Source organism: Pleurodeles waltl, chromosome 1_1 (assembly GCF_031143425.1).
Source record: "Pleurodeles waltl isolate 20211129_DDA chromosome 1_1, aPleWal1.hap1.20221129, whole genome shotgun sequence".
NCBI classification, from domain to species: Eukaryota; Metazoa; Chordata; class Amphibia; order Caudata; family Salamandridae; genus Pleurodeles; species Pleurodeles waltl.
The window spans coordinates 222,533,152-222,559,714 of NC_090436.1; the positions used below are offsets into that span (position 1 = coordinate 222,533,152).

The 26,563-nt window shown below is 43.4% G+C and overlaps 1 protein-coding gene across 1 annotated transcript in view; it reads left to right on the forward strand.

The window, feature by feature from the left end:
* The window catches only part of WDR70 (WD repeat domain 70), a 1,287,307-nt gene that overhangs the window by 630,873 nt on the left and 629,871 nt on the right, over window positions 1-26,563 (forward strand). Inside the window, exon 9 of the mRNA XM_069221254.1 lies at window positions 496-670. Within this exon, the coding sequence (XP_069077355.1) occupies window positions 496-670 (175 nt within the window). The remainder of the gene's footprint in view (window positions 1-495; window positions 671-26,563) is intronic.

Sequence of the window (26,563 nt, forward strand, 5' to 3'; positions counted from 1 at the left end):
CCATGTCCAGAAGGTGTTCAGTGACACCTGAGAGCTACCTAACACTGCTATAAGACACCTGTATTATTATGAACGATACACAGTTTGCTTCAGAAATGCTATAAAAGCCATTTGGGGTATATCTTAGCCTCAGGTCCTACCTGGGTAGGAATTTCTGTGTTTTGTATTGTGTTAATTTTTACATCTTTAATTTTTCCTGTTGCGAATAAATACATATAATTTTTGTTTTTGTACCATAGTGTAGTTCTACACCGTATCACCTCTTGTAGTTATCGTGATTTCTCAATCACACCACCCTTTGGAAAGTAAAAACCCAACAAAAAATCTTGTTATCCGACCAGCAGTGGAGTAGTAACCGAGGGCTTGGGACAACAGAGATTAACAGACGATTACTCACCAAAAGATTGTCTAATAAAGGCCTAACAATGTTCTTGAATTAAGTCATGCATTTATTTCATTATATGAAATATAACAGCAAACTTTTGTTCTCCATAGTACTGTGAGGACGTGGGACGTAAACAGTGAAAAGAGCCATACCAATGTCTTTAAGCCACGATCAGTGCAGGGGAAGCGAGTGATTCCAACATCTTGTACCTACAGCAGAGATGGCAGGCTAATTGCAGCTGGTTGTCAGGATGGAACTATCCAGATCTGGGACAGAAATATTAATGTAAGTTGTTGCGAAGTTGTATTAATAAAAATGGTTGTGGTTGCATGTTATATATAATACGACTACATTAAAAGAGTTTATGGCTACATCACTCATTTTGTTTGTCAGACTTCAGCTGTGCATGTGGTGGAAGAAATTATGTCATTTATCTCTAGAGCTGGGTATGCAGGTCCTGCATTCCGACTGAGTACTAAAATCAACGATTACAACCTATATATTTTAAGAGAAAACCAAAATTGTTCTCTATGGAGTGTACCTTTTCTGCCGCAATACTTTTAAAAGATAATGCTTTTTTGCGTAAACTCAAGATGCAAAAAGATTGCTTTGCATTGTGATGAGAGCAGTGTGAGATTAAGCATGTGTCTTGAGTATGATATGGGCAGGTTTCAGACTTCCTTCCGGTGTTGGTCTCACCAGTGCACTCCATACCAGGTGCAGGCAAGCTAACTTTGGTCTGGTCAGACCCACACTTTGAGGAGCGTTTGTTACTGGCATACTGGTCAAGAATACATGTACACAGTGGGACTGGTTTCATTAAGAGTTTGAAGACCGTCATGACCTACTAGAATTTGGCTCTGACAATTACAGGTAACACATGCAGATTTCATTAGATGGGTGTAGAATGTGGAAAGTGAGAAACTGATCCCAGCAGTCCTGCTGTTAAGTCAGTACATAGTAGGAGCTCCCTCTTCAATCTAAGGTATGCCTAACAAAGGTCCACAATGTCGCCCTGGCAAGTTTTAGACGTGGGCCAGTGACTTCATATCCGAAGCTAAAACAAACATGTGCAAACCTCTGCTACTACATGGATTGATTCATAAATATTGAGCTAAAAGAAGGCACCTGCATTACATACCAGGGCCACAGAATGTGTCTGTTATGCATTTGGTAATGACTGCTAATGCTGAACTAACCCCAGGCATTTCTCCGATCTCACAGACATCTGTTCTATCTTGTCAAGATTCAGCCTTCTTAAGTACGCCACTTCTGCCATGCAGGCTGTAGGATGCCTCATGACCACATTAAAATGAGACCTGTCGCTGAAGGACTTATTGCAGAAAAAATCTTTCACATATCATTGAGCATATTCTTAGATTCAGATCTTCTAACTTTGAACCATTAGGCACTGCTACCTCATAGTGGCAGGACTAGAATTTCTATAGATATTCGGTGTCAGTCACTCACCTGGTTCCCAACCGCGGGGACAACACTGGAGCCAATGCTAGACACCCACTCCCTAATCTAGAAGATGTTGGATCCATTGATAGTATTCCTAGTATCCAATGACTTCTAGAAGGAGGAAGAGGGGACGGGGCAAAATAACAAACAACAAGCCCTGCGATACTGGCTCCGCTACTGCCTTCTGATCTTATCGGTGCTGGGTGTTGCAAGTCGGTACTTGTGGTTATCATGAAAACACTATGCACTGAAAACAACAAGAAGAGGTAATTACTAACAGTGCACAGATTCACTTCACAGTTTACAATGCAATACTTTCAGTCTTTCAAACGTATGAGTTTCTTAAACACTCATATGATAGAAGCAGATGAATCAGATACTCTGGAGAAATCTTCTGGAACTTTCAAAGATAAATTGGAAGTACTAGGTAGAGCTTTGTCACCCCATGCGAAACTCAGAACGTTGACTGGAGTTAATGCCACTTCAAACACAGTAGACGATATATATCTTGAAATCAGAGACATTCACAAAACTAGGAAAACAGGCTTCGGTGAGCACATAGGTTGAAAGTGAAACTACTCTCAAGGTATGTTTGAGACCAGATTTCGTTGACACTTGAAAACACAACAAAATTAGAAATAAGATTGCATCGAGGCACAAGGTTAGAATCGCTGAGATTTCCAGTGTTGCGTTTGAAAAATAGATTAGACGGAGAGACACTCCCAAACAATCTAGATGCATGATTACCACTGAAAAAGATTGGAGTTGTGGGCACTGCCAAGATATACGAGAAGTGTGAATAACTCTAAGTTCCAGATTGGAGTCGTTAACACTTCAAACGTATGCCGGAAAAAACAATAACATTTAGTTCAAGAATTGGAGGTACAGACTGATTTAGGGGACAGTTTCTAGTCCATGGGTATCAGTTCAGAAAACCATTATTTAGGGAAGGTATCCAGTGACAGAAGCAAGGGGTAACAGACAGGCCTGCAAGGACTACTAGAGATCAGTGCGCACTAACCTGGAATCAGGTACTTAACCGGAGACAGCAGGCGGATCATTGATAAGAGTTGATGACAAGACAGAATTGTAGTTAATGGAGGTGAGGCTTTGAGGGTTCTCCGGAGTCAGGATCTCTGAGACATCAGAAAGGACATGGATGACTGGAACTTCGGGCGGTTTCCAGAAGACTTGGCAGATGGTGCAGAAGTGAAGCGAGGGCAGTCTAGGCGACTTGGGAGATGAGTGCAGGGACGAAGCTTGCGTTAAGCAGGAGCAGAGGAGCTCCAGGTAACTTGGGATGCAGGGAAGCTGTCTCCCCAGGACTTGTTGGAGACTCATGCGGGTCCGGATACAGGTAGGAGGCCAAGCCCCAATGCAAGTTTGGAGGGGCTATTTAAACAGGAAGCCAAGTGTCCCAGAAGAGCAAATGTTGCATGTGGAGGCCTCCAAAGGAACATGGGAAAGAATCACATGTTACATACAAACGGGCATGGCTTAACAAGCAGCAGGTGCAAACAGAAATTGACAATGACAAGTACAACGTAACCCAAGTGCATGATGGTACATCCTAACGGTTACTAGTGGAACTGGACCTATCCTAACTGGGCACATGACATTTGCAGGTGTACACTAGATGGAACCTGCATAGCAACACAACAGGAGGCTCAATGGTTCAGGCCTAGAAGAAGGTGGGAGTCATGGAGCTTTCAAGAGGGAAGAGCACCACCTGAGAAGGAATGACATGAGGCTGGAGAATAATAATTACCTCGCATAGGGCACAAGATCGAGCCATGACATTCAGTTGAGCTTGGAAGCCTGGTAAGACACTTGCCTGTATATAATAAGCTGGCATGTCCACTTTGACCTCTGCAGGTGCTCAGCCTCCGCATTTCTAATTCCCTTTTTCAAGCCCTTCGAATTGGGTAGAATACCTTATTTTTACTTTAGGATCTTCTTAGGGTCCCAACCCAGTTTTGTCTCTATATTGTCTTGTAGTTTTTTCAATTCCTCCTTTTCTTCAGCTGGTTTGGATGCTGTGCACTTTTTTAAATTTTTTAATAACACTATTAGAAGTTGGTTAACAATACAAAGAGAGTGCACACAGTGTTGGCCCTCAAAGAGGACCATTAGACTTTGGCCAGAGAAATCCTTAATACCATTTCCTTCAGCCCACTCTTAAGCATGTTCCCTTCCAACCTATAATATATTTTTTCAACTCTCTTTATTGGCATTTTTTATATTAAACAACATGTCGGTATCCAAATTTTACAGGTTACATCACTAGGTGCAGACATATATGTAGATAATTGAGATAGCATGTTATCAACATATACAATTTTGAGATAACTAACTGCTATCATATGCGTGCTTTTTGTTTGCTTCATCTCCATTTGCCCTCATGTCAACTGTAATCTCTGATAACTGTTCAGTTACTGTAGGCACAGTTTTTACTATACATGCATCTACTGTTATTTTCCCATCATTCCCCTGTCGATCATCGTGATCAGCCAGCGAGGGCCAGCCTATACTTCCAGTTATGTTTGATCTTCAGCGCAAGTCTATACGCTTCTTATACCCTCTCCAGAAGACACAACCCACCGGGTGGTGAATAAGTGTCAGTGCAACAAGTGTAAGAGCCTTCTGCTTATTTGGAGGGGATGAAGAGTTCCACTATTATAGCCAAGTCCAGAACGGACAATTGGAAACCTTGGAGGACATAAAAGACAGGGAAAGGAAAAAGGAAACTGTTAAGTTTAACTACGACCACTCAGGTGTTAGTTGAAATGCAGGATTGTAGGTAAGTTAGTATCCTCTCTTAGGCTATATGTGACACTTGGAACCCTAGATCTCAGAACAAAACATGCATCCGTTGGCATGGGGTCCTAAAGGCAAGGTACGGCATCCCTATTGTTGCAGGCAAGGCAGGCTTTCTTAAGCCTCTCTCACTATTTCCAAGTCTTCCCGCCATTGCTCCCTCAACACATCCCCCTCCACGTCTGGTCTACCTGCTGTGGCATATACATCTAGTCGGTGCCCTCCCCATTGTCAGACTCAGTATCTACTTTTGGTTGCAGCCAAGCTTCCATTATCTCTGCCCAGAGGTGTGCTCTAGGGCGCCTCCTGATCCCCTTGCTGTCTTCTTTCCTAAATGCTTGTTTTTCTGCCCCTGCTCACTTTGTGACATCCTTTTCTCAGTCATCAAAACTGGGACATCTGGCCGATTTCCAGGCCGTTGTAATGCATCTCTTCGCCAAAACTAGTGCTAGATCTGTGAATTGGGACCCAACCTTGCACTTCCTGGGTCTGGGGAAGTCACCCACCAAGCAAATATCCATGGTGTGTGGGAGCGGGCGTCCAAGTGTGAGGTGTATTATACTACTAACTGCCCTCCAAAAAGCCTGAAAGGGAGCACATCTCCACGTCATGTGACAGAAGTCACTGTCTTATATTCCGCATCTCGGGCATCCCTGGGCATCTCCCTCATGTATTACCCGTAATCTATGTGGCATCAGATGGATCATATGTAGGAAGTTGAATTGAATATGTTGAAGCCTAGTGTTACAAGAGAGACTCATTTGGGGTATGCCAACATCCTTCTTCAGTCTCTATCTGATATATTTTCCCAAGATCCCTTCCCATTTATCCCTTAACGTTGTTAGGGGTGTCCGCCCCATCTCACTCAGTGCCTTGTAGAACCAGTTAATCAACCTCCGAGCCAAGCCCAATGAGAGAAATAGTTGAAGTATAGCGCACGTGGGAGGGGTTCACTTTGACCACAGTGCCATAGGTCTGCGTAGAATCGCATCGCAACCTCGTAGGTCAGAAACTGGCCACCAGCCAGGCCGTGAGTGTCTGAGATCCTCCAGCGGGATGAGCACTTCATCCTGAAAACAGTCTTCGACAGTCACCAAACCAGCAGCTGACCAGCATGAAAGTCCAGTCGCTGTAATATATGCAACCGGTTCGCCATGTGGAAGGCCCACTTTATAGATATGTAGCCCAGGTGCATACACAACTGGCCTTCAAGTTCTCACCTGACTTCTCTTCCAGTAGCCGTGGCAGTAATAAACCTTGGTAAGGGATCAAGCCTATCCGATCTAACACCCCTCCCCCTGGTGGGCATCACCAAGCGAACTGTTGATCCACTGCAGCTGTGCCGCTAAATATATAACTACAAGTCTGGGACTCTCAGTCCTCCCTCCTCTGAAGGGCGTTTCAAAATAGCGAGTGTCACTCTGTTTGCTCCCATCCCATTTGAGGTCCCTGAGCAATGCATCCACTTGACAAAACCACACCACCAGGACGTTAATTGGTATATTTGCAAAAAGGTACAAGAGACTGGGTAACATCACCATTTTAGTTACTGCTGTACGAGCCATCAGGGATAATTTTAGTTTCCAAAAAAGAACATTACTCTTAAATGAGCGATATACTCTTCCCAGACTCCTTTCATACACATCCTCAGTGGTGTGGTAAATCTGAATGCCTAAATATCTAAAAGAAGCAGGTTCCCATCAGTAGGTGCTGCGGGCTCTGGGTATGAATAGTATAAGGGAAGAGGCAGGTCTTTGCTCGAGTCAGCCGCTAGTTAGATACCCTTCCAAATTCCTCTAGTCTCTCAATGGCATCGTCTACAACATTCCTACTATTCTCCAAATACAAGAGGAGGTCATCAGAGTACAATGAAAAGGTTTTGCAACCTGTGAAAAGCTTCACTATGCTGTATATGTGCCTCCTGCAATTTCTGATCAGTGCGGGGGGGAGGGATGGGGCGCGCAGACGGGGGAGGATCAGACCTCTGTGTCGTCTCCAACTGATCTATGGTGGTTTCAAGGGTCTGCAGCGCCTCCTGCAATGCCCTGCGAACCCCCACGGTCTGTCCCATACAGTGCCCCCTTACCAGAACCTTAAAGGCCTCCCACTCCGCTATGATAGAAGAAGCTGACCCCTGATTTGCTGCAAAATACTCTGATAGCCCGGCGCAAGGACTCCCTATAACTGCTGTCTTCAAGCGTTGCAGGTTGCAGCCGCCAAAGTGGTATCGCTGGCCTGCAGTGGAGCAAGTCTCAGAATAAGAGGGCTATGATGCGAGAGGGTACGTCCCAGGTATTTTGTGATCCACACTGAGTGACATAACCCTGCAGAGCAGAACAGCCTGTCTGTTCTGATGTGTAAGACATGTGTGTGTGAGTAGTAGGAGTAATCTCGTTCTTGCCCATGCTGGAGCCTCAATAAGTTGGTGGGGGTCCAGTGTCGCAGCCATCCCTGAACCCTATGGCCAGTCTCAAAGTGGAAGCTCCCTGCAATTGTGGTGTGAAGCGCTCAAGCTGGATGGTGTCTACACAGTTACAATTGTCTCCTAGCAAAAGATCCCCCCCTCATCATCATGCCCACCTGGGCCGAGAAAGTCTCAGGATAACCTCCGTCCCCAAAAGCCTACTAGTGATAAGTACATACCTCCCCTCCTTATCAAAGAGTACTTGCAGAAGTTCAAAATTGACTCCTAGCCTGACCCAAATCAGTGTACCCCTTGCATAAGCAGAATAAGAGATAACATAAAATTGTTCATGCCATTTATGCTGTAAACGGGCAATCTCCACCCCCGCTATGTGTGTTTCTTGCAATATCGCTATATGCACACCTCTGCGGAGCAGTTATTGATATACTTTGTAATGTTTTGCTGCAGACCCTAGGCCCTGGACATTCCAGGTCATGCACAGAATGTGCTGTGATGTGTTAGCCATGTGCCAGTGAGAAGTCTAACTTGCCAGGTGGTAGTTCCTGACCTCATCCTGAATCCCAATATCTTACCGTACGATGTAGAACAGTTCCTGAGTCGTTGAAACACAAACCAAAGCCCCATGCTGAACTCCCCAACCCCTGTGCTGAACGGCAACGGCCATCCACCCAAACAAGTCAAATTCTGTGAAAGGAACCATATCCCCTGCATTATTCAAATGTGCTTTTTCAGAGAGCATGGTGATAGGGGGAAGGCCTCCAGCAGTCCAAAACAAGCAAAGTCATTCCTGCCCATCTAATGCAATGTTAGTTGTCCTTTTGTGTGCCCCAGCCAGCTGGAAAAAGCCAGGCCCACCCCAACGATTTATCGGACCAAGTTTCAAACATCATGTGTCCATTCACCTGAAGCCATCTGTATTTCTGGAGTCCAGTATCATCTGATACATCACCAATATATTTGTCCAGACCTAAAAAAATCAGAATTGGAAACACTGGAAGTTCGTACAGGGCTAAATAATTTTGTCCATTGACTGGGGGTTTTCACAAGGAGTCAATCATTCTCAGGGGTAGATTTGTCCACCTCGGAGTCAGTCGCCGATTCACCTGCGTCAGGCCTAGATCGTTGATTAGAGCTGTGTTGCCTAGCAAGGCCCCCTGCTACCTTGAGTGCTGCCTCTCAGTCATTATTAGTCTGCATCCGAGTTGTCTGCAGCCACTGATCATGCTTACAGGACTTCTGGCGTTTCTTGTTAGGTCCATGCAAGCGTTTGCTCGGCTTGTGTTTTCCCCACCCAGAGAGTCCCAGCCCTGTGTGCCTCCAGCCAGTCTCGCGCTTCACGGGGAATCGTCACAAAACTGTGTCTTGCCAATCACTTCCAACTTTTGTTTGGCAGGGAACAGTAAGGAGTATTGAATGCCCACATTTCTCAGAGCGCTCTTCACTTCGGCATACAATGCCCTTTTTCCCTTGACTGCGGCCATATAATCAGGGAATTGCAGAACATGTTCACTTTTCCATTCTTGACTAGATAGGGTCCATCTTTTAGGGCACAGTTCAATAGCATATCCCTGTTGCGATAGTGTAGTAGTTTAACTACCACTGTTCGTGGCTCTCTACCTGGGGCTTGGACAGGGACTTTATGTGCCCATTCCAGCACAAAGAAAGGTTTAAGTTTATTTGGGACGACTTCTGTCCTGATACAATTCTCGAGATATGCCACCATATCTTTTCCTTCTGTCCCTTCCGGGAGTCCCACTATACGAACATTATTGCATCTGTTGCAGCCTTCGGCAACCTCTGCGCTGTATTCTAGCATGTGTACTCGATCGCTCAGTGCTGCTACCTGTTGCGTGAGAGCCTCTTGAGCTGGGCGCATATCTGCTAGATCGCGATCCGTTTCCTGCACTCTTTCCGCTAACTTTCATTGTTCAGCACCCACAAATCCCAGGCCTACCGAGACGGCACCAATATCCTGTTGAAGGGCAGATTTGGTGTCAACTATTGCTGCCAAGATTTTGTCGAACTGTGATTGCATAATAGTTGGCATTTTCTCTGGTCCCTCAACCTGATCTGAAAGCACTTCCTGTGTATTCAGGCTGTCCTGAACTGCCTGAGAGGGCGGCACTCATGGTTTCCTCAACCGCGTACCACAGGTAACTGGTCTAAGGCCTACTGACTGCTAAAGCCTACCACCTCTAGTTTACACACCTTGATTCTCTAGTCAGCTAGCCATTCTCCTCAAGTGCCAAGAGTAGACTACTTGAGGGATTAAATGGTTACTGTCCCGCACGCTTGGGAGAGCACAGAGGCAGAGGAACCAATGTCACCTTCACGGACTTAGACTGAAATGGATCAGTGGTGCAACCCATGAGGGGCACCAGCTTCAGGGATCAGAAGGGGGTCAGGGGCATTTACCAACATCCATTCCCCCCCCCCCAACAAAGGGGTGAGCAATGCGGCCAGCCCCGGCCACCTAATACAACGTCCTTTGTGTGTGGAACATGCTCAAATCTACTCTAAGGCCTCAGGGATATCTCAGTTGGTCCTGGCCGGGAATCCTCCTTCCTGTTGCGCTTTATCTCTGACATGTCATCCCAGGCCTGTGGCTCCGCAGCGCTGGTTATGTTCGCTCCCCCATTCCTCCGTGCAGTGTCCTGGTCTCTCGCCTTGTGGTGTCGCTGCTTCCCCGTCCTGTCAGCCAAACCCAGAGAATCACAGCACTTTATTCATCCTCCTCTCTCGGGTAGTGCCAGGCCAGGGAGTGGGTAGCCTGGTCCCTGGTATTCTGAGCCGGTCTCTGACCACCCCTCACTGCCGCTGCCACCTCAGCGGTGGCTGCCCCCCACAGAGCATATTGGGCACAGATCATCCCAACCCAGCCAGGGTCAGCCCCTGCTGCCATCGCCTCCTTCGTCCGATCGTTCAACAGTGCCAAGCGCTGTGCTGGTTCAAACTGTGCGCCACAGTGCGTGCATACAAATCCCGACATCTCCGTAGTCAGGAGCTGGCGGCTTCAGGCCATTGCAGCAACCTGGTCGCTCCTTCCAAGAGCCAATGTGCCGTCCTGCAGTTGCCAATCGCCAACTCGAACACCGCTGACTTCCCCGCTCTCAGGGATAGAGTTTCAGTGCAACGTTGCACCCCGAGCATTAATTTATGTATGGGCCCAGGCGGAGCGCTCTAATCACACATCTGCCATTGATGTCTGCTAGCCACGCCCCTACCTTCCAACATATAACATGACCAACATTTCTCTCATATCCTGGAGTCTTTTTTCGGGCAACCACGGGTTCCTCCAGTTTTGCACTGTGGTCCATGCCCGCTCTCCGCTCTTTCATTTTGGAGAGGCATTCGACTTCTTCCATTATTTGGCTGTCTCTTTTTTTGTCAATTGCATACCAATACCCACTAAGGCTCGCTCACCTCTGGAGCCTCCCAAATCATCCAGGATCCAAAATAAGGCAACTTCGGGGAAGGCCTCAATTTGGTAGCTCAGTATGCCTTGAGAGAGTTTTGAAGATAAGAAGACAGTATTGTTGAATCATGGAGCAACCCCAAACCATATGGAAAAGATCTCCCATTTCATCCTTTCATCCTGACATCTAGTGCAATTGGACTCCTAAGTGTTTCCGAGCTCGCTCTATCTGGTCATGTAATACTGCAGTTTAGGTTTTGCATTTGAATAAGGCGTGGGCAGGCTGATATTGCTAAGATGCAAGGCACCATACATGCTTCCCTCTATTCCACTTCCTGTAGAGGGCCCAACTATCCCTCCTACTTTATCTTCAGGTTCGGGAGTTTCCAGGGTGAGTGATTGACCAGTGCCCTGCAAACCTGTGACATACCTCCTGTATATATGGGGCTAATGAGGAGTTGTGCCTTCAGGGGGTTACAGTCTGAGGTCTCGCTGACAGGGTCCTGGTCAATCTTGGGCTCTTGTAAACAACGTATGACTACCTTCAGACCATGAAACATGATTCAGTCCAAACTGGTCATTCTAGGCTTGCAAAAGCCTTCCATTCCAAGTAGAGGGTTTTGGACATCATTCAGTCCATGTGACACTTAAGAAGAACAATGCATTGTCACGTGTTTGTTAACAAAACTTCTTAGACTGCAGACATTGAGCATTGAGGTGGATTCCAAGGCTCTATTTCATGAGGGCTGATTGTGGTACCACCTGGCAGACACTGGTATCAGTTTCTGGATAGCCCGGTCTCAGTTTGCTGCATGTTTAGGACCAGCCCTGAATTGCCAGACTTACATGCCCGGTCTTCTATCGGTGTGCACCTGCCACCTACTGAGGGCATAAATCTTGATTTTGTGGCAACTCCTTGCAAATCATGGATCATAGCAACACCTTGCTCTGCAACCACACTGACTGCACTCTGCATCCTCCTTAAGAGAATCCTATAGGTCGTAGCACAGTGCATCAAGAACCTGAATAGATATGAACACATTAACCCCTTACTAATGGAACTGCGCATGATGCCACAGTACCTTTAGGGCCAAGTGCATCATCCACAAATGCATCAAGACTGGCACTCCTGTCTGTCTGATAAGCACACCATCTTAGTTGGCTTTCATCTCATCTGCAGAAAGAGCACTATTCGTCTGGAGACGAAGACGTGCAGAAAAAAAATAGACAACAGGTCTTCTCCATGTAAGCACCCAGGAACTGAAATTGCAACTTCATATTCATTAGGACTTCTCCTACCCATTCAATTTAGGAAAGATCTGAAGACATATCTCTCTAAAAAATAATGCTTTGAAACACATAAATAGTCAACTTACATTCTAAGAATCAAGTCCCCCATCCTAGAGTTACTCTTATTGTATCTATGTAGTAGACTCTGTACCACACTATGCTGTTCATTAACTAGTATTGCACTATAATATTACCACATGCATACTTACGCATGATGCCACAGTACCTTTAGGGCCAAGTGCATCATCCACAAATGCATCAAGACTGGCACTCCTGTCTGTCTGATAAGCACACCATCTTAGTTGGCTTTCATCTCATCTGCAGAAAGAGCACTATTCGTCTGGAGACGAAGACGTGCAGAAAAAAAATAGACAACAGGTCTTCTCCATGTAAGCACCCAGGAACTGAAATTGCAACTTCATATTCATTAGGACTTCTCCTACCCATTCAATTTAGGAAAGATCTGAAGACATATCTTTCTAAAAAATAATGCTTTGAAACACATAAATAGTCAACTTACATTCTAAGAATCAAGCCCCCCATCCTAGAGTTACTCTTATTGTATCTATGTAGTAGACTCTGTACCACACTATGCTGTTCATTAACTAGTATTGCACTATAATATTACCACATGCATACTTGATTGTGACTAATTTATCAGTATTAGTGTTCTATGCTCATTGTGGATATCTGTTTGTGCATTGTGGGTCAGATTAAATTCATCTCTCCACATCCACGTTTTGGAACTCAAAAGGCCTTTCTGGCCCTGCAACCCCTCTTCTGCATTTGAAAGGAAGACTGATGCTGAAGTGTGCTATGAACTAGAGCATGTTCCTGTTGGTCTTGCCATTGTCATGGGCTATGGCTAAAGAATGCTTTAGAAGGCCTCTATATTTAAATATTTTGGTAGAGATTTTTATCCGCAGACTCTTCACTTTTTGAAGTTCCACAGGCGTTCGATTGGATCTGGAAACCTTTCAGTGGTACCACTGCATGCTAGTAGATGGTACTGGCCCCATTCTGCTCTCGAAATGACGTGTGGAGTGTATATAGGCCCGACTCTCTTGCTGCTGACTTCAGTTCCTTTCTTTCCCCACCACTAGACATGAATACAGAGCTCCTTCTGAGTCCTTTAAGACCTTACCTTGATCAAAATAGTTTTTTTCAGTGTGCAGGGGCATGGCACCTTCCAAAATGACAGGTTTTAATCCATATAAGGACTGTTGCAAACAAATGTCTTTGACAGAACCAACAATACCTGTGCACTTAGATAAACTGGTTAAGTTGGATACATTTCTCATCAATTTCCTCAGTGAGAATAGACGTGGAGTACATTCCCTTTGCTTTTTAGTGCATAATCCCTCGGCGTGACATCTTTGAACACTGAGGTACAATAAAAAATAGTGCCTCTTCACTTCTCCAGTTCCCCACCTTTCAGAAAATATAGAGAAAACAGGTTGGACCGCATAAGAACCCTGATTTTTTTTTTTTGTTGTTGTTTTATATTTATCGAAGCTTAACTAGGAACAAAACCAAACGAGATTTGAAGACTTTTATTAGACTGTGGGTATGTGTATTAATTTGAACATTTGATACCTGATTTTGGATAATAAGAACAACCCCAGGAAACATTTATCCTGTGATGTGACACGTATCAACGGCCGGAGCTGTGATGAATTTGTGGCTATAGAATATGATTCTATGAAACAAAAGCGATCTAACAGGACTTTGGACTCGCCTAGATGGCTCGGGGATTATTTGTTATGTTTGGACTTTGTTCAGTTTGAGATGTTTTATGGTGCCATTTCCTCCCCCTTAGGCACCCATTTATTTGAATAATTTAGTTTGATATTGGTCTGTAATTTTAAATAATTCACTAGTACTTGGTTGTGTGTGCCCTGCACTACCCAGCCACCTTTTACTTTTTTCTTGTAAATGGCTGGGACAGATCCTCATCATATTTGTCTGTGGTGCTTTAGTTTGTGCTAGGACTCTAAGGCAGGGTCTTCTAACTGGTGGGCGGGCCCCCCTAGGGGGGCGTCAAGTGATCCAAGGGAGGGCGCCAAGCTCTGGCCAAAAGAAATATTACACAGATAAGTGTTTTGTATTGTTTTAAGCAGAAACATGTCATTGCTTTTAAAAAAAGGTAACAGTACTTAACTGCAATGTTTAAATTCATCTAGACATATTTAAATATTGCCATCTTTATAAAATATTTGTGAAAGATTCTGAGGGAGGGACCAATGATTTTTATTTTTCAACTGGGGGGGAGGGGTGCAACATTAAAAAGTTTGGAGACCACTGCTCTAAGGTCTGCAGTGATGTTATGGTGATGAACCTCAAGGCCAATTAAGACTGTGAGACAAAACTCTACATCACCAAGCACCAGAAGGCTCTGTGACAAGACAGACCAAGTCGCATATTTGGTCCTCATCCCGCTCATGATCTAGAAGGCATGGGAGCTGTTCCAGTGGTTGTTCTACATCTCGATCCAAGTTGTGGGGTAAGTCAAACAAAAACAAACAAGTAATCAAAGCGGGACTTGGCCCCTTCCCTGCCACTCACACTTCCCTGCGAAGACATGGTGGCAGCACCATACTTCTCGATCTCCCTCACAAAGTTGTTCAACTTGAGCCAATTGGGCAAATTGTTTTGGCACCCCTAAAGTTTCCGGGCCATGCGCCATTCCTAAGCAGGTTGAAGAGTTCCACAAGGCCATGCTTAGACTCTTTGAATCCTTGCTGGCTCCCTCTGGTGCTCCTCTGAACTCCACGGAACCAAGAGATTCTTCACCTGGATTACTGTGAGTGAGCTCACCTTCCGCGCCTGCTAAACCTTCTCAGCCTACAACGATGCAGCCTTCAGCTGCAGTCTTGACTCTGACTCTGCCTCCAGCACCACAGTCCATACCAGTTCCTGGTTATTCAACGCTGATGCCGACTCAGATTTATGCCAGAAGATGAGGCTGTGACTGTAAAAACTGTAAACTTTGTACTTGTATAGCGCTCTTTTACCCTGAGGGCATCTTGGCTCTTTTACACATACCGCTGTGGAACCCTTCCTGGCTTTCCCTGTGAAGTGCCCACTCCTGGGCACCCCCAAGGTGAAACCAGGCATCCCTAGCGCTGTTGGGGCCGTTGTGGAGATTAAGCAAGCTATTGCCCAGAGTTACAGAGTGGGACCCCATGATTAGATTGGCACCGACGCGAGAGTTATCAGGTCTGAGGAAATTGAGCCCAAGACCTGCCAAGGCGAGAATTGAACCCTGGTCCCAGGCCACATCTCTGCATCAGGGTACATTGAGCCACACTTCTCCACTCTGTCCTCTCTGACACAGTCACATCGGTCTGGCTTTGACTGAGACCGTGCTTGACCGCCATTGAAACCCACTACCTCTGGTTGATCTGACGCCACAATGATGAATGCAAACCCTGCATTTCCTGGATTCGGATAATGACAATGATGTGGGTGATGAGATTGGCAACCTGCCTCACAAGGAGAACTAGTATGATGACCTGTAAGAGGCTAGTAGTGGCCTTGAATCAGGCCTCTTTCACTACCTAGTCCTGCCAAGAGAGTGCTTCTTATACCGTGATGCCCCAGGGGAAGAAGGGAGCGGAGGCATAGAGGAGAGGGCGGGAGACAGAAGGGTAAGAGAGAAAAGAGAAAGGGATGACTGAAAGAAGCAGAGAGAGGGAAAAGAGTTGAGGAAGGAATGGACCGGTAAGAGGAGCAGCAAAGGGGAAAAGGGTGTTATGTTGTGGGCCCTAGGCCCACATGCTATAATAAATAACAAAACAGACACCACTTTACATGTTACTGACCTGGGCCAAGGCACGTGTGCCCGGCCCCTTCTATTGGCAGGGTCACCTGACTGGTGACGCCTGTGATGGATGGATGGGTTTGGGGTGAGTGTAGAATCCAGCCCTTCTCCAGAGTGGCTGGTGGAAACACTAGAAGTACCACTAGCAGGAAACTACATCCCTCCTAACTTTATTGAAAATGGGCAAACAAGTCCAACCTGTGGGAGAGAACAAAACAAACTAACAAACACCACTGAGGTTCTTCTGATTATTTGCAGGGCAGGATGCAGGAAAAGGGGCAGTTGGGAGCACCCAGCACCAAATTGTGAGTCTCTATACAAAAAGCATCAGATTACGTCATGCACCAGGTCACGTGAATCACTGTACTCAGTGTGTGCAGGCTTGGACCCTGAGGTGCGGTCAAGTGACTTGTTGGGAGTGGGCCGAGCGGTAGTTTGTGGTTCAAATCATGGTCGAAGGTTGAGTATTGGCCTTTATTTGTCAAAGCCTCCAGGCAGCCACGTTGCTGCGGTTCTAACTGGAGGTGACCCTGTGCTCCTTCAAACATGCATCCCCTCATGGTGCTCATCACTTCCTGATATCGAGGCCACATGCTGCTGAAGATGCCGTCTTAACTAGCGTGTAGCCACTATGTTGCTAGATCCCCAGCGAGACCAGTCAGCTGACGTATGTTCCATGTTAGGTGCTTTGCCGTACCCGTGTTGTGAACTTGCCCATGAAGGAGAAGGACATAAAAGATAGTAGAGTATAACTAACGCTATAATTAAAGTCTGCAGGCAATGACCGTATTTAGAATGTTTACTATCAAAATCAACATCTTGCATTTGACCAATTTAATTTAAATGAAGGTGACGCATACAAATGCCGTAAGTAACTTTTTTTCTTCATCCAAAGCATATTTCCTTTGTTGATGTAAAGTTGTGAAAATTTGATTCTTACCAAGCATAGATCAGAAGTAGGTAAACGGTGACGGTGAGCTTTGAAATCGGCTGAGATTAAAAGAATGCAGTTAGATAGAAAACAGAAGTATATTTCTTGTAAAGAAAGGGAAAACTATAGTACATAATGGCGACATTGAACAGCGCCCCTTGTGCATTTATGACCTCACTGTCCAAGTACACTTGACAGACAGATGAAATTGACATTATCCACCTGGTGTTACAGCCAGAAAAGTATTTGTAATGACGTGGAAAGGTACCTAGAGAATCATAAACATTGCCTTAAATATGGTCCTGCATTCTTTTCTGGCTGTGCATTAATAGATGAGCACCTGGCAGCAGTCCTACTGGATTCTGTAATAAACTGAATGCTGGTGCCTTCAGTGAGCTTTAGTAATCTCTTGTTGCATGCCAGGGGTTGTGTGAAATAGATAAAAGAAAGCTTCTTTTGTGTACTAGAACACTCGACATTCATTCTTATGGAGAGTAAACTGGGTAGGGATAGGCCTGGTAAGGCAGGGGGCGTGGGGAAGGGGGTGGGCGTTATGCTCTTGAATGCGAAGAAGCAGTAGGAGAGGGACCCTCCTCCCACCATGAATCATAGAGGGCACGGGTCAGTCATAGACCTTGAAGAAATGACCCTAACGATTGTAAACAATGAAATGTCTAGAAGAGTAACAACGAATAATGTGGCTCATACTATGTATTTTCAACTGGTTTTTGTTTCAATTGTGTTTGCCTAGTAAAGCAATTATATATGTTATGGTAATGCGATTTGTAAAGTGGATAGTGCTGCCCTTTGGCGTTTAACTGAGTTTGACCAAAAACTGCTAAATACTGCATTAACACTTCTAATCATACAGCCAGTTATATTTAAGAGAAAAAAAGGATTAATGCAAATATGTTCATGCAGTGGGAAACCATATCCATTCAAAATCAAATATCACATGCATATCAATTTCGGTTTTTAAATATTTAGTCCAGAGGTTAAACATGTTTTCGTTCAAATTCTCGGGGGAAGGTATTCGCTCTCCCTAGGTCTAGAACAGATATGTTTTAAACTGAGATAGTCTGGGTTGTGTTTCAGATTAAGAGGTGGTCCATTCCAAAATTTAGCGGCTATCGAGTTGATAATTAGAAACTGAGGTGTGAAAGTAGCTAGGGCCACTATGATGAAACGCCTGATTGGTGATTTTTAAACAAAACCTTTTTCTTCTCATTGAAGAGCCACAGGAGGTCACATAAATAAAAATGCTTTTCATAAATGTCCTTTATTGATTTCTTTTGGATAATAGTGAGCCTCAGATGTTGCAATGGATTAGTGTGGAGTAGTATTTGAATTGATGTGTTTGTCAGAGGGCATTTATGCTTGCTTTGCTCTGGTGTATGGTTATCAATTGCTCTGCTTCTGGTTGTCGTTATGTTTGAAACATCTTTGTATGTGTTGATGTCATTTTATGAAGGTGTGTTATACTAGTTAATATATGGGATCGTTCATAAGGAAATTGTGATGTACATGTGTCTTCAAAACTTGCATGTAGTGTTGAAGAGGCAAATACATAGCCAACTACGTGGCTACCTAATTTCTGATGTTAATGTTTTTCTTTTTTAATGTCTATAGTTCATTTAGAGTGAGGTGTATCATTTGAGTTTGATGTTCCGCTGAAGTGGTAAATACTTAGCATTTTAGAGGCGTGTGTTGTGTGCTTGATACCAGGATTTGTGTCTAATGTTGAAGGGCTATGTATTGGTGTAGCTTGATGTGAACATGCCGTTGTGGTGACCAACATTCAGCCAGCTGCATGTTGTGCACATGATAGTGCCAGAAGTTGTTTTTAATTTGTAATGTTGTTTTCGGGTGATGTGTGAATATTGTAACATTGGACAAAGGAATATTGTGATCACCAAAGAATACAAGACCACTTTAGTATAATATGAAGATAGATATCTTTATGGTGACCCCTTCAATACATTTGCTAATTAATTTGCTTGCACACACATATTTCAAGGTTATAGCTTTAAACCCAGGTTGAAAGAAGCAGCATAGACTTGCCTGGGTACCTTGAAAAACTATTGACACCTACTCATTTCTCAAAGTAGAAGAATATCAAGTTTTAGATCAGCTTTGCCAAGCTCAAGCCCGGCAGGGATGAATCCGCACCAGACCACCAGGATCCTCAAATAATATATGTTACAATGACCCTGAAAGAACCAATCTACATTGTCCGTTGTTAGATCAAAGGTTTTTATGCATCCCTCCATCCCTCCTGGACATACCCTGGACTCCTGTGCATTAGGTGTCTTTTAGATCCTTCTCCAGTCATACAAGATATCAGCTATTGACAATAAGTAGGTGCACGCCTTGTCATACTTTGTATTACCAGAGATTATAGTAGAGGCGAGTAACCTCCTCCTCCTCTGCTCACATACTGTACATAGGCCACATGTAAAAGTCCAGGGAAGCTGCCCATAATCTATATAGGCTTATTCCAAGGTAGGTAATTGAGAGCAACACAAGTGAATCTCTGGTCTGTCAGTGCTGAGTACAATTTTAGTGCTTTCAGAAAGCCATGTTGTAATGCTAACTGGATTTAACCACCGGCTCCATTTTGACCACTGACTCCATTTTGTGCTTAGCTTCAAACGCTGCCACATTGGTGGCGCAGGTATTTTTCAGCACACAGCCTGTTAACATGTTTTTGGTTTTCTCACCAGGGAAGGTAACATAACATGGGGGAGGCAATACTGATAAGGATGTACCATGCTGAGAATGTTTATGGTAGAGCAGGGTACAGCTCGGTCTTGGAAATAGACTGTGAGATCTGGCCAGTCTCTAGAGTGTTTTCACAACACTGACCTGGTACGGCCAACGTGTGAAATTCACTACTTACTTGAAGGCAGGTTTTTTGTTTTAGAACCTTCCTCTTAAGTTGGTTTAAAGTATATAAAGTCAGGAAGCTTGACACTGAGGTGGAAGGAACTCGTCTCTTAGAGTGGACACATTGCTCAGAGTAAATCCCTTTTGGGGTGGTTCTCTTTTGTCTCAGTTGTTATGGGTTCCACAAATTGATGCTGGTAGACAAAAGATGATGTTGGATCCAAGTCCCATGGTGATGCATTTTTAGTTCTTAATATCTTGCTTTGCTGTGTGCATGCATGAATACGTAGTCACTGCATATATGTATATTCATTGTTGATGTCTTGTATTTTCTTTGATTATTATTATTCTACTGCTGTGATTATTTTAAGAGTTACACATGAATTGCTGCATTGAGATTAAGTGCTCACATTATTTCATATGAAATCTAGGAACTGCCTTAATAAATGCATTACTCAGACTAAGAGTGTCGCATTCTTTGCATTCCTTTAGCTTTGTTCCCTCTCAGTCTGAAGCCAAGTGGCCAAAATGGCCACTTCTGGCCATTTTGAATAAAATCCTTCATGACTATGACAAACCTGTCTGACCAGCCCAAACACTTGAACGGACCACATATATCAATTGCTACCCTCTCCCATGCCTTCCTTGGTAACTCCAATGATTTAATGGCTGATTCTTCCAATACATGCGATTTATCACTACATGTGCATGCAGCACATTCCCTCACATATGTTTCAATCTGTTTGTCCATTCCCGGCCACCAAAAATCCGCTCGAGTCTTCCTTTTCATGGCAGACATGCCGCCATGACCTTCCCATACATTCTTGAACACAACTAGTTCTGTATCCAAATTCCTTCTTTTTCCCATTGGTAATTCTTTTATTAACTTTTCTAACACAGTATTTGATTGTACTGCAGTTTTCCACTAATCCTTGCCTATGGCTCCCCACATATCCGATACATCTGCCACCATCCACTCATCCTCTTCAAACTTTTCTCCTTCGTCCATTGGCAATCTTGACATACAATCTGCATTTATAGTCTTTATCCCTGGTACATATTTCATTTTGAATGTACACTCTTGAAGTCTATATATTCATTTGGCAATTCTGAGTGTAGCCTTACTGGCCCCTTTGGTGGTGAAAATATCTACCAGTGGTTTGCGATCTGTACGAAGCTCAAATTCAGTACCCCAAACATATGTTCGAAAATGTTGTACACTCCACCAGCAAGCCAATGCCTCCTTTTCGATGGTTGAATATGGCAATTCAGCTCCCTTTAATGTACGCGACGCAAAAGCTACCACTCTCTCCTTGCCTTTGTGCTGTTGCAATAACACTGCTTCCAATCCATAGATACTTGCATCTGCCGCTATTATAGTCTTATCTTCTGGATCAAATGGTTTCAGTGTAATTGCTTTTATTATAGAATCCTTAACCGAATCAAACGCTTCTTGACAATCCTTGGACCACTTAAAATGGCTACCTTTTTTTCATTATTTCTCTAAGCACATGTACTTTGTCCGCAAAATGATCTACAAACTTTGTGTAATATTCTGCCAGGCCGACAAACAATCTTAATTGTTCCCTATTTTGTGGAGAGGGAGCTTTTTCTATTGCATCCATTTATATTAATTTCTGTTTTATTCCATCTTGGTTCAACGTATGCCTTAAGTACCCCACTTCTCCTACACAGAATTTACACTTGTTCCTGCTGATGTAAGTCCTGCTTTTTCCAATTTTCCCAATACTACCTTCAATACCTCATTATGCGCTTGTTTGCTTTCTTCCCATATTAAAACATCATCTTGAAAAACCAACGTGTTGATCATGTTATTCAAAATCTTTTCCATTACTCTCTGAAATACTGCAGAAGCAGAAGCTAATCCGAAAAGCATTCTCACAAATTAAAACGCTCCCTCGGGTGTGATGAACGAAGTTAAGTGCAGGGAATTCTTCGATAGACGCACTTGATGATAAGCATTAGATAAATCTAATGTTGTGAAATATTTTCCCTTTCTAACACTGGCTAGCATTTCATTTATCCTTGGTAACAGATGCCTGTCAATCAATATACTTTCATTTAAGTCCCTCAAATCAAGGCACATGCGAATCTTCCCATCGGGATTCGTCGCTATAACAATAGGACTTAACCACTCAGATACTTCTATGGGTTCAATCACACCTTCTCTGCATAACCTTTGGAGCTCCTCTTTCAGTTTATCCCTAGGTGCCATTGGCACCATTCATGCTTTGTGTACTTTTGGCACAACCCTTTCCTTTAGAATTATTTGATGTTCAAAGCCCTTGAGACAACCCAGTTTCTCACTAAATAACTCTGGAAACTTCGTCACCTACTCTTCTTCATTATTGAATTCTGTCAATAACACCTGTGTAGGATGATTTGGGTTCAATGTGACTCCCAATGCACGTTGCTCTTTCCATCTGAGTAACAACCTCCCTTGTTGCACTACAAATACTTTTCCACATGTTTTTTCTGTTTTTAAATTCAAGTTCTGCTTCAAAGTACCCTAATATTGGAAGTTTTCCACAACAATATCCTTCCAGTTCTACATCCGTAGGTTTAAGCGTATTATTCTTTAAACCTTCCCATACTTACTTGTCTATCAAGGTAAACGGTGAACATGAGTCTGCCCACATTTGTATTCATTCTCCATTCATTTCAATAAGACATCTGGGTGGATTATATTCATCACATTTCTCTCCATGTTGGGTACATACCAATGTCCTTTCTTCCTCAACTACCAAAACCTCCAACTCATCTTCTTCGCTCGTACTAACATCTCTTGTTTTATTTTCTACTCCAGTCTCCTTTACTATATTCACTGACTTCTTGGATATGCTTTCATCTGACATTCTGCATACCCTTGCAAAATGCCCTATTTTCCTGCATTTAAAACAAACATCTGGTATTAACAGCTGGACAGTTTCTCGCTTCTGCTAAATGTTTGTTACTGCCACACCTGAAGCACTCTTTCCTTTTTCCAAATCCTTCTTCAAATCTCGTTCTTCTCCTATTTTCTTCTTCATATTTGTTTGCATCTTTCTTGGTGAATTTCACTTCATTCACTATGTTCTGTCCATTATTCCCAGAGTCCACGTTATTCAACTCCTTGACATACTGAGACATATTCTCCATGTGTTTAGCTACGTCAGTAGCCTTGTCCAATGTGGGGGTTCTCAGGCTTAGTAACTTATCTTGTATCTTTGTGTCTCTCACTCTATTTATAAACTGATCACGAATAATTTCATTGTTCAGATCCTTGAACTTACATGTTATGGCCAATCTTTGTAATCCATTTACATATTGATCTATTATTTCTCCTTGTTTTTGAGTACATGAAAATAATTTGTGTCATTCTACCACAATATTTATCTTTTTCCCATAGTTTTCTTCTAATGCTTTCGTAGCATTTTCATATACTTCTTCTTCTTGATCAGAATCTCCACCTCCTTCATTCATATTATGTATGGCAAAGTCTTTAAAACTTTTCTCCCTTCCACTCAAGACAGTGTTTTAGAATGGCTAACTTTCTTTTTTCCACATACTTCTCCACTCCTAAGGCATCCAAGAAAGTGACAAAGGCATCCTTCCAATCCTCCCATTCCATGCATGGTTCCCATGGATCTTGTAAGAACATTGGAGGCGGTGTCATTAATTGCGTTGCCATTTCTTTAGTTACTGAGTGCTTGCTCACTTGAGCAGTTTTGTTTATTATTATTTATTTTCTTTTATTTATTTATTTAAATCGTTCATTACATTTGTACACGTATCAGCACTTGAGTTTCCAATGCACATTGATTTGTAGCTGTGCGCATCAGCGATTGATTCCTAAACAGCGTCCTGTTTCTAAGATACTCTGTTACTGACGCGCGTTAAACCGTAGCTGTACACATCAGCGATTGATCCTTAAACAGGGTCCTTGTTGCTAAGATACGCTGTTACTGACAGTGTGCTTCTAGATGCCATCACGCTTCCCTTCATGCACGCGGCTGTCTTCCGAAATATAGCGTACCGTTTACAGCCTCAGTAAGTTTATTCACTGTTCACTCCGTACTGTCGCGCTTGTTTCCTGTTCCATTTTTTCCAGTGCCGCTATTCTACTTTCCTTTGTTTTGTTTTTTCTGTTTTACCGGCCTGAATGCTAAAAGCTAGACTCGGGGGTCAGGTGAGATCCAAACGTTGTCTTCCTTTTTCCTCCCGCTCATCGCCACTGTTAAGACAGGAGACGTGGTTCCTTGTATTGGCTTTTATTCACAATAAGTAGCGACCCCTGGACCAGCTGTCCTCCTCACCAACCGATCTCACTCCTCCCTCGAATCTCCCGAGATTCCAGAAGCAGCAGCTCAGTTGCCAGGAGACAGCATGATTCCAGAGTGGCAAGTCATTTAACATACAAGAATATAACAGAGGGAATCTCGTTTTATGTTGATTCATGACATACGCGGTGAAATTAGTTCACCCCCTGAGGAGTTAACAAGCATGAAATACAGTCCACCCAACTCCCCATGACACTACAGCTTACTCCTCTCTTCTGTTTAGACCCATATCTTGGAATTTAAATATAAATGTATTTTCGGATGTGTTTTAGATATTTGAAGCCACTGGGCAGCATGAGGCATTATTCAAAGAGGGTGGTGTTTACCTTCCCTTTAATCCCCATAGTATACATGTGGTGTGTCCATCTAAACCCTTCATATTGCAGACATTCTTTATAAGCATTGCTAAGTCTTTCAGCGCTGCTCCTCATTCTTAGCTGTTTTTAAGTGCCCAGTGTGTAAAGACGAGTCAGTAATCATCAAAATTCAGGTTGAACCTATCATAGGCTCCTGCTTCTGCATTGATGTACTTTGCTGTTTACAGTGCCAAACATTACCATATATCATCCTCTTCTTGTCATCAAAATGGATGATGTGAACGTTCTCAAGCTAGGTCTACAAATAACGTTACCTTGTATGTAGAGGGGGAAGATCTGAACCAAAAATCTGTACCTTTCTGCATGCTTTTTTTCTGTTTTACTGACCAACCGGTAATGTAATTGAAATAAAGAAATTGATGTAAAATAGATTCTTTTTTGCAGTTTTGCTCTCCAAATCTGACACTAAAGTTAATTTAGTTTAGAACTTAAAAATAAATGCACATTTAAAGCTCTGACATCCTGCTTGCTTAGAGAGGGTTTTTGTCAGTGAAATGTTCGTGCAGCCAAATCTAATTTCTGCGACTTGAACTGAAGCTTTTTTTTTAATAAAAATGGTTAAAAATGTTCCTAAGTATAAAGGTATGTAGATGATATTTTATGGCTTAGTCTAAATGAATGGAAAAGGCCCTTGCTTTCGTGAAGGAATGTTTAAGTTGGTTAAGTACACGGAGGGAAGCATTATGCATAAAGCAACTTCATGTATTAGCCCAGCCCATTTACTAACAAACAATCCAATAGCAATCCTTCTCTTCCATATAAAATAGCCCATAAGGAAAAGCACTATCTCTTTCTTCGTGCGACGTGATTGCTTTCCATCATTCCTCTATTGGTACTCCTGTTTCTGGTCTGATCTTGAAAAAACAACATTTGTAGCAATATTCAATCCGCATCCTCTTGTTGTACAAGTCAGGAAAAGTCGCATGCAGTGAGCTGTGTGTAACGAAAAAGAGATTATTGTATACTTGTACCCAGCACGTTTTCACTATCCAGCTTTGGATGGATATCAGACAGGATGGGATGATTCTCACTGATGTCCTTATTAGAATTGAAACTTTCCTTCATGAAAGTTATGACATTTTACATTTTCATGACCTGAGACTCTGATTATGCATGTTAAAAGCTTCACAATTACCAATGATGCCCATCACTGGTTTGAAGTAGAATTTCTCAAATGTCGAATCCGACGACCAATCTGCTGCCCTTCGCATTTCCTCAAGATGACCGCTCAGTGTGTGAGTTTTGAAAGCCATAGCAACACTAACGGAGTGCAATCTGAAACTAGAGATGTCAGTTCTCACCTCTTGCTTGATCCATCAATTGTAGAGGAAGATATTAGTTTGAGGTTTTATGACTGCTATGAAGGGTCGTTTCATTCCGGGGGGTAGTAGATCCTCCATCATAGTGGCCTGTGCTTGTAAGTATCTTGTTGCACACAGTTGAGGATTGTCTGGGAATGCTGCATAAGAGATGACCTTGGTGTGAAGTTTGATATTCCTGTAAAAGATATCCCCTTGACAGTGAAATTTCTGTCTGAGATAGCCAGCGTCCTAACTTTTGACACCCATTTACAGTAAATATGGCATAATAGCGTTTCCAACATACCTGACAACTCCTTCCCAGAAGGAAACTGGTCATCCTACCAAAACTCCAAAAAGCGCAGAGCCATATTCACATCCCAGAATCATGAAAATGTTGGCTGTGGAGGAATAGCATGACCTTTGCCCTCCTAAGGACTCTACCCACCAGCAGGTGTTCCCTATCCAGTACCCACTGTAATAGGAGATGTATTGTCGAAATAGCTTGTCTGCATGCATTGGTGGCACAATAAGCCATGCCTTTCCTGGCTAGTTCTGACAAAAAGTTTGACTACTATATCTGACCCCATGGGCCCAAGTTTCCGTTCCACATACCAGTGGTGCCACCTGTGTCAAGCCGAACTACAAGGCTTGACTATGGACTCTGACCATGCCCTCTTGATAATGTTTGGCACCTTTTCCGAATGGCCTGGGATACCCCAGCATCCCCTAAAATGTTCCACACCATGAGATGATATCCTTGAGTCTCCAAGGGGTATTAGTTGCTATGAACATCCCTCAGAATGTTTTGAGTCTGGGGAAGTTGGACTGGAAAATCTGAGCAAAGTTTCATAAAGAACTGGAAACTATGCTTGTGATCTCCGTACTGGTAACACCACCACCAATGTAGCTTTCTGACTCCTGGCTGATACCGTCCACTCCATATTCGTGGACAATGGGGGAAATGCATAATGGAACATCCACCCCAGTTCTGGTGAAATGCATCTGTTGATTCTGTCATTGATTGGCACTGGTTTCCAGCTGAAAAATCAAGGCAGTTAAGGTTGGTGGTCCATTCTCTCTATTTTTTTTTTGCAACATTTATTTATTTT